Source organism: Rutidosis leptorrhynchoides, chromosome 1 (assembly GCF_046630445.1).
Source record: "Rutidosis leptorrhynchoides isolate AG116_Rl617_1_P2 chromosome 1, CSIRO_AGI_Rlap_v1, whole genome shotgun sequence".
In the NCBI taxonomy this organism is placed as follows: Eukaryota; Viridiplantae; Streptophyta; class Magnoliopsida; order Asterales; family Asteraceae; genus Rutidosis; species Rutidosis leptorrhynchoides.
In genome coordinates this window covers 17,956,806-17,966,565 of record NC_092333.1, presented here as the reverse complement: position 1 = coordinate 17,966,565, position 9,760 = coordinate 17,956,806, and the positions used below count along the sequence as shown (strand labels likewise).

Here is a 9,760-nt window from a genome sequence, read left to right as displayed (position 1 = left end):
ACTTTATAAATAAAACTTTTTTCTTTTTTGGCTTTGAGTTCATCTACTGTTTCGAGTGCGATGAGAATTCCATCAAGGATATTCCTATCTTTGATGAAGGCGCTTTGTTCGTTGCCAATTAAAAGTGGAATGATTTTCCTGATCCGGTTTGCTAAGATTTTAGAAAGAATTTTATAGTAGCTCCCGATTAGACTAATGGGTCGGTAGTTGGCGAAATTAAGGGGGTCATTGACTTTGGGGATTAAAGTAATAAAAGAAGCATTACAACCATTAGAAATGATACCTGACTCCCAGAACCAGTTTAGAGCACTCATGAGATCATCTTTGATGATCTCTCAAAATTTGGTGTAGAAGAGCATGTTGAAGCCATCGGGTCTGGGTGCTTTGTTTGGCCCGCAAGATTTAATCGCATCTAAAGTTTCTATTTCAGTGAACCTGGCTTCTAACAGTTCAGCTTTCGATATGTCGAGACAAGGACCTGACCAATTCTTCAATTTAAACTTCTTGCCTAATGGTGTTTTGAATAATGACTTGAAGTGATTATGTGCTCCTCTTTTGATCTCAGTTGGGTTGGTAGACCAAATTCCGGCTATGTTGATGCCGTGAATATTATTTTTATGTTGCCTACGCCGAATCACCGAATGGAAAAATTTGCAGTTTTCATCACCTTCAAATGCCCATTTGTAGCGTGATTTTTGTTTCAACATTTCCATTTGGTTTTTTTCTTTTTGAATCAGGCTTTCACGATCTTCCATCCACTGTAACCTTTGAGTTTCATCAAGGTTGCTGCTTTCTGCCTTGATTTCCCATTCGGTAACAGTTTTAGAAAGTTCATCAATCTCAAATTGGAGTTTACAATGGGATGTGGAGTACCATTTCCGAAGTTCTAACTTTACATTTTTCATTTTATCATGGAAGATGCAGTCTGGTTTCGTGCTTTTGACACTAGTATCCCAAGCCTTTTTAATGATGTCGAGTGCGTCTTTATGCTTTATCCATTCGTCAAACACTTTAATGGGTTTTGGACCGAAATCTGTTAACCCATCTTTTAGAATTAATGGGCAATGGTCCGAATGTTTTTTTATCAAGAATGGTGGCGGACAGATTTGGCCACTGTTGTAGAACGTTACTAGAAATTAAGATTCGATCAATCTTGCTAAACTTGCGTCCATTGTCACTGATTCTAGTATAAAGTCGACCACCCAAAGGCACCTCTAGGAGTTCATTGTCTTTAATGAAATTATTAAACATAGCCGCTCTTTTTTCCACGAATTTTGTATTTTTCCTTTCACTTGCAAATCTTACTTCATTAAAGTCACCAAGAATGATCCGCATAGCCTCATCATAGTTCATTACCTCGAAAAGGTCACTCCACATTTTACTTTTAGCTTCATCGGATTGAGGCCCGTAGACATTTATAATGATGAGTTTGGTACCTGCAGCTAGCCAATTTCCTTTTATCGCAATAAAGGATTCACGCTCGAGCACATGGTTAGTACAAAAAAAGCGAGTATCCCAAACCAGTACAATACCTCCCGACTGTCCCTTAGAATTTTTAACAGCAAATTTAAAGTTTGTATTGTCCCAAATTTTGTTAAACCATGATTCAGGGAATTTTAGACTTTTGGTCTCCTGTAAAGCTATTATGTTAGGGTTTTCGCGTAAGCAAAGTTTTTTAAACCAATTTGTTTTAATTTTGTCGTCAATACCTAAACCTCTAATATTTAGAGACATTATCTTCATTAGAAATAATACAAAGAAACTCGAATATAAAGGAAAAACTTACAAGGGTTCGACTCTGGAAAGTCCCAGCTTAGCTCCAACGTAATCACAATCAAGGGATTTGCTTGACACGGTTTGTGACCCGTTGCTGTAGCTATTGCCTGAACTGGACTTGCATTTTGAGAATTTCTTTATTTTATTGGCCGGTTTTGAACGAGCCTGTGCTTTGGCGTTCTGGATTTTTGATGAAGAATTCCAATTTCGAATGTTCGCCCATAGAATATCCGCAGAGCTTTGCGAGCCATGTGTGTGCTTCCTTTTTTTATTCTGAATTTCATTTGTTAGACTTTTTTGAACCAGGGATTCTTTGGAACCGATTTGTTTCTGTTTCTTCATATCCAACTTGCTTTTTGATTTGAATCTGAATGAGGAAGGTTTTGGTATAGGTTTAGGCGAATTGGATGAAGCATATGTAGGAGATAAGATAGGATCGAAAAGCTTGTTGAAACAAGGATTTGAAAGACCCAGATGAATTGTTTCATTATCGCTTGAGGAAGGTTCAGAGGGTGTATCCCTCAATTCATCTGTGTTGGTGAGGTTAACGGTGGGAATTGGCTTGCTTTGATCTATCTGAGTTGGGCTAATATTGGAGGTGGGTTCCTTATTAGGGTCAAATGAGGTTGGGATTATTGGATCACAGGGTTCTTTTGTTTTATTGAGGGTGATTGGTGAGTCATGGACTATTGTGTTAATTGGGCTAGGAGGGGGTACTACATTAAATATTGGGCTTAAGGGTGGGGTTGAAACATGTACGATAATATTTACAGTTGGGTGATCTGGAGCAGGTGGGTCGGGTAGGGAATAGATTTGGTTAGGTGTGGAGTTTGAATCATCGGGAGATGAATCACTGGAATATGTATCATGAGTACCGTTAGGGTTATCAATATTGCAATCTTTTTATGTGTTCCCAAAGGTTTCACCATCATTACACTCGTTACCCCATTTATTGCTCTGATTGCCGAGATCCGTGTTCCCAAGGTCATCATTAATGCTGGGCACGGTTGCTGACGTGTACGATTTTTGATGAGCACTGAATTTTTCGGCAAGTTCAAAATCCGGTGAGGCTTGATCTTCATCTTTTCCAGATTCCGATTGGTCGAAATCCGATTGATTGTCTGAGTTGCTATTGATATCTGACTGATCAGAGGACACCTTATCATCTTCTTCTTCCATATCAATTTCCATAAAGCTATTTGCCTCTTCAATGATTTGAAGGTAAAAAACTCTTTCACCTACTTTAGCCTCAACGATGGTGTTAATGAGTTTATGACCCCAGAGCTTGATTAGGACTTTACCGGAAATAAGGCTTTGGTTACCATCAATCTTGCAATTAAAACAATCGTAGACCTTTCCAAACCAGCCCGCTACATTTTTAAAGTTTTTTTTCATTCCAGCAGGAGATTGGCATACCTTTGATGGTTATCCATGATAGTCGTGAGAATTGAATTGTTAAGTCATCTAGTTTCCTGATATTTTGTAACCAGCTTCGAAGAATGTGGTCTTCGGAGTTTAGGATGTTGTTAATTACCTCCTCATTGTCGAAGGTGAGGCAGATGTCGAGCCCACCCACATACTTAATGTTGAAATTAGTGAGTCCTTCCGCCGAGCATAAGGCTGGAAACTGCTCAATGAGATCGATATCGATGATTTCTCCCACGATAGCGTGCTTAAAAATCTCTTTGTTTGATGCTTCCTCTTCAATGGTAATTCTTCATGGCTTATCAATTTTCTGTGCTATCTCCTCATTGTTTAATGCTTCTTTGAAATTACGTTCATCTCGATAGGCGTTTCTGTCATAACCCGTCCTTAACCATAAGAACGAGTTAGATAACGTATGATTTCATTGCGTGGTATTGTCCTCTATATGCGACATTTTTAAAAGAACAACTGCATTTATTTTACATTACAAACCATAACTCTTATGATAATACAAGCTTTAGACAATATAAAGATGATTATCGTTTAGCGATAATCTTAGACTTACAAACTTTACATGTGATGATAACAATACGATTTCTAGCATATTTTACATTACAACTCCTCGGATATGCAGTTTTGTTTTTGACACAAATATGCGTACGCAAGATCTTGCTTAAATTCAACATGTTGCAGCGGAAGCTTTTAGTTATCACCTGAGAATAGACATGTTTAAAACGTCAACATAAAGTTGGTGAGATATAGGTTTAATGCTGGCAGCGATATAAATATAGACCACAAGATTTCATATGTAAACATTTTAATAAAAATATTCTAAGTGGTTGAGCACTTGGTAACCATACTTAACATTTAATCACGTCGCATATTCCCTTTATTATGAAATCTTACTACACCGTACCAAATGTAGTCACGAAACGAAGTACTGTGCAACCGTTGAATACTGGTCGTCCAGTCCAGTTGGGGTTGTCAGGCCCGATAGATCTATCAACAGGATTCACGTTTACAATACCGCTGTAAATAGTAGTTACCAAGCTACAGGGAAGTATGCCAGTGGTACAACTCAACGTAGAATATATTTTTCAGTTACTTGTGTCCATAACGTAAAACATAAAATACATGTATTCTCATCCCGAAATACTTAGAGTTTAAAAGTGGGACTATATACTCACTTTTGCCTTGAAGATATATATATTTTGACTTGGTCTCCGGTTGATATCACGAACCTATCCATATATAATATATCAATATATGTTCATTTTAAACAATCGTCACGTATATATACTTATAATACTTTTAATGTCTTCTTAGTCCGTAGTTAGCAATTCAATTTTAATGGTTCATATTTAGGTGTTTAATAAATAAATAAAACCCCCATCGAAATAAATAAAACCCCCATCGTATTCGTATTGGTCGGGATTAATCTTGACCCATGGTACCTATATTGTCTAGAAGACGTATTGCGTACAATCATGGGATCTTATGATTAATCTTCTCGTATTGTTTACGGGTGATCCTGAAATATATAAAATTAAATTATGAGTACATATATATAAAATATCATGTTATTTTAAAAAGATGTGATTTATTCAATTTTTCTCCAATTATTTTCGTGGCTAAACTAGTTTTGGATATCCGATTTTGTTTTGGTCATAGTTTCTTCGTTACAACTCCGTTTTCGTTGGTTCAACTTGCCACTTCCTTGGATCGAGTCCTTCTTTAAGAATATGAACTGCAAATACCTTAGTTTGTATTCAAAATCACAGGTCATAGGTCAAATTTTGGTGAAACTTATGAAGTTAATCATTTTCCCTTATGCAAACAACATTAAATGATTATTTTTCTAAAAATACTTATACTTTGAGTTAAATCATGAAATTTTTATGTGTTATCATATTCATAGTAAATATTATTTTTCCAGAAAATAAACCTCCAATTCAAGGTTCAAAATAGTTTTTAATTATCCAACCCAAAACAGCCCCCGGTTGCACTCCGACGTCGTAAATTCAGTTTTTAAGGTGTTCTTTGAAAAACCAAGTTATACCTTGTTAAGTTAGCATATCCTTATGATATATTACAGGTCTTGAAGTATTTTAAAAGTTAAGTTAGAAGGATCTATTTAGTTTGCAAACAAGTTTGAAATCATTCAAACTATGTTCTTGTTGTTAAAATTGTATACCATAAAATAAGATAACTATATATATATGAATCGAATAAGGTTATGAACAAAGTTACTACCTCAAGTTACTTGGACAAGATTGCTGTAAAAGAGGAGTAAAAACCTAGAACCAAAAGAGTGGTGGAGTTGGATGAAAGATTGGAAGTAAACTTGTGTTCTTGGAAGGATTCTTGAAGTGTTCTTGTAAGGGTTTTCTTATGGTGATTAAGTGATGTTTTTGAAACTAGATCTTCATGGTTGTGAGCTGAGATGGTTAAGGGGTTTAAGGCTTCTAAGTATGTGTGTGTTTTGGCTAGAAAATTGAAGTAAAAATGAATCAAGAATGGATTACTCCTAGCCCATTAAAAACGTGAATGGGGGGGGAGACAAAGACAAGTTTCAAGCTTGTAATCTTGTTAATTAGTCATACAATCATACAAAAGTAATTACCTTATACATAAGGCATGAACAAGAGAGTTACCTTATACATAAGGCATGAACAAGGGCTGGTTGGTGGTGATTTGATGTGTATATACCAATAGTAAATACGTATAGAAGCTAGGTATGATACGAGTACATATACTCTAAATATACGTATAGAAATCTTGTGAAAACGGAACGAGGATTCAAATATAATTATCTTTTGTGAATATACTTATATTGTTTTATGTATTTAAGTCCTTAAAAAGTGATTAAATACATTACATATACGATATATGTATAAACATTATAGGTTATAAGTATTTATATCAAAGAACGTTACGTATGGTTATTGTTTTGAAAACTTAAGTTAGTAGTTTCAAAATATACTTATAACTTATTGTTATTAATACAAAATGAGGTATTACAACATTCTTAGATCATGTTAAATATGTATTTATACATATATATACACAAACGTATAATTATCATATGTTATATAGTTCGTGATATCATCGGTCAACTAGACGGTCAAACGTTGTGTAAAACTCTTTTTAAAAACATAAGTCTCAACAATTTGGATTGCTTATCATGTTGGTAAGGTTTAATTTATGTAAATATTAATCTTATAATTATAGATCGATCGAAAAAGTCCGGGTCATTACAGTACCTACCCGTTAAATAAATTTCGTCCCGAAATTTTAAAATCGTACCTATTTTGCGTCATCGGGAAACAAATGCGGGTACTTTTGTTTCATTTGATCCTCTCGCTCCCAAGTAAACTCGGGACCTCTTCGTGCATTCCAACAAACTTTAACGATCGGTATGTTGCTTTGCTTGAGCCGTTTAACTTCACGGTCCATGATCTCGACTGGTTCTTCTATGAATTGTAGTTTCTCGTCAACTTGAATTTCTTCAAGAGGAATGGTGAGGTCTTCCTTTGCTAGACACTTTTTAAGGTTCGAGACGTGAAATGTATTATGTACTCCGGCGAGTTGTTGCGGTAACTCGAGTCGATAAGCTACCGGTCTGATGCGTTCAATAATCTTGAACGGGCCTACATACCTTGGGTTTAGTTTACCCCTTTTTCCAAAACGTATTACACCTTTCCAAGGTGACACCTTTAGCATAACCATGTCACCGATCTGAAACTCTAATGGTTTCCTTCGGACATCGGCGTAGCTCTTTTGGCGACTACGGGCCGTTCTCAATCTCTCCTTGATTTGTACTATCTTTTCAGTAGTTTCATGTATGATCTCGGGACCAGTTAATTGTCATTCTCCTACTTCATTCCAACAGATAGGAGATCTACACTTCCTTCCATACAGTGCTTCGAATGATGCAGCTTTAATGCTCGCATGATAACTATTATTATACGAGAATTCTGCTAACGGTAAATACTTATCCCATCCGTTTCCAAAATCGATCACACATGCCCTGAGCATGTCTTCAAGAGTCTGAATTGTTCTTTCACTCTGCCCGTCAGTTTGCGGATGATATGCGGTGCTCATATCCAAACGAGTTCCTAGGGCCTCATGTAGTGATTGCCAGAACTTTGATGTAAATCTACTATCACGATCGGATATAATGGAAATAGGTATTCCATGCCTTGAAACAATTTCCTTTATATACAATCGTAATAGTTTCTCCATTCTATCTGTTTCCTTTATAGGCAAGAAATGTGCAGACTTGGTGAGACGATCAACAATCACCCAAATGGTGTCGTATCCCCAGGCAGTCTTTGGTAACTTCGTGATGAAATCCATGGTAATACCGTCCCATTTCCATTCTGGGATTTCTGGTTGTTGAAGTAACCCTGACGGCTTCTGGTGTTCTGCTTTGACTTTGGAACAAGTTAAACATTCCCCAACATATGTTGCAACGTCTGTCTTTAAATTAGGCCACCAATAATGCGTCTTAAGATCTTGATACATCTTTCCAACTCCAGGATGTATCGAGTATCTTGTCTTATGTGCCTCGTTCAATATCAACTTCCTTAATCCACCCAACTTCGGTACCCAAATACGATTTGCAAAATATCGAGTTCCATCTTCCCGTATAACGAGTTGCTTCTCATACTTCTTCATTATTTCATTTCCTATATTTTCTTTAGTAAGTGCTTCTCGTTGAGCCTCTTTGATTTGTGAGTTGAGATTCATACGAATTTTTATGTTCATTGCTCGTACTCGAATTGGTTCTCGTTCCTTTCTGCTTAGTGCGTCAGCCACCACATTCGCTTTCCCGGGATGATAACGAATTTCACAATCATAGTCGTTTATTAACTCGGCCCACCTACGTTGCCTCGTGTTCAGATGTTTCTGATCAAAAATATGTTGAAGGCTTTTATGATCAGTAAACACAGTGCATTTAACTCCATACAAGTAGTGTCTCCATATCTTTAATGCAAACACGACTGCTCCCAGTTCTAGATCATGCGTCGTATAATTCCGCTCGTGAATCTTCAATTGTCGGGATGCGTATGCAATAACTTTCTTCCGTTGCATAAGAACGCAACCAAAACCTTGTCGCGAAGCGTCACAATATATTTCAAAATCATCGTTCCCTTCTGGTAACGATAAAATAGGCGCCGTAGTCAACTTCTTTTTCAGTAATTGAAATGCACTCTCCTGCTCAGAGGTCCATTCATATTTCTTCCCTTTTTGCGTTAACGCTGTCAACGGCTTAGGTATTCGGGAAAAATCTTGAATAAACCTTCTATAATAACCGGCTAAACCCAAAAATTGGCGTATCTGCATTGGTGTCTTAGGAGTCTCCCATTTTTCAATGGCTTCAATTTTTGCTGGATCAACCTGAATTCCTTTGCTACTAACAACGTGGCCAAGAAATTGCACTTCTTTCAACCAGAAAGCACATTTAGAAAATTTAGCATATAGCTGTTCTTTTCTCAACAACTCTAATATCAACCTTAAATGCTGCTCATGCTCTTGCTCACTCTTGGAATAGATAAGAATATCATCAATGAAAACGATAACAAACTTATCTAAATACGGACTACAAACTCGATTCATGAGGTCCATGAATACAGCTGGCGCATTTGTCAACCCAAACGGCATGACCAAAAATTCGTAATGACCATAACGTGTCCGAAAAGCAGTTTTCGGAATGTCCTCTTCTTTGACACGTAATTGATGATAGCCCGACCTTAGGTCAATTTTCGAGTACACACATGATCCTTGCAGTTGATCAAATAAGTCGTCAATTCTCGGTAGTGGATACCGATTCTTGATAGTTAACTTATTTAATTCACGATAATCTATACACATCCTAAAAGATCCATCTTTCTTTTTAACAAATAGAATCGGAGCTCCCCACGGTGAAGTACTTGGTCGTATGAATCCACGATCCAGTAATTCTTTTAACTGACTCTGAAGTTCTTTTAACTCGGACGGTGCAAGTCTATATGGAGCACAGGCAACTGGTGCAGCTCCTGGTACTAAATCTATTTGAAATTCTACAGATCTAAATGGAGGTAATCCCGGCAACTCTTCCGGAAAAACCTCAGGAAAATCTCTTGCCACAGGCACGTCGTTGATGCACTTCTCTTTTTCTTTCTTTTCGACTTTATTAACATGTGCTAGAATAGCATAACATCCCTTTTCTAAACACTTCTTGGCTTTCAAACAGCTAATGAGTTTTAGCTTTGAGTTACCCTTCTCTCCATAAATCATCACCGGCATTTTATCCTTACAAGGAATGCGAATTGCCTTTTTGGCACACACAACTTCAGCTCCTACTTTGGACATCCAGTCCATGCCGACTATTACATCAAAACTTCCTAATTCTACGGGTATCAAGTCAATTTTAAACGTTTCACCGGCTAAATTTATTTTACAATCACGACAAATTTTATCGGCTTTAATTAGTTTACCATTAGCTAACTCAATCATGTACTTAGCATCTAGAGGTAATGATGAACAATTCAATTTAGTGTAAAAATTTCTACAC

At 36.8% G+C, this 9,760-nt stretch overlaps 1 protein-coding gene across 1 annotated transcript; it reads right to left on the bottom strand.

Moving 5' to 3' along the window:
• Positions 1-335: 335 nt before the first annotated feature.
• On the bottom strand, positions 336-905 carry LOC139843547 (uncharacterized). Its single transcript, XM_071833681.1, has one exon. The coding sequence runs from the start codon at positions 903-905 to the stop codon at positions 336-338; it is 570 nt and encodes a 189-aa protein (XP_071689782.1).
• Positions 906-9,760: the final 8,855 nt, after the last annotated feature.

Coding starts and splice junctions, on each gene's coding strand:
- LOC139843547 (XM_071833681.1), bottom strand. CDS start 905: ATGAAAAATGTAAAGTTAGAACTTCGGAAATGGTACTCCACATCCCAT.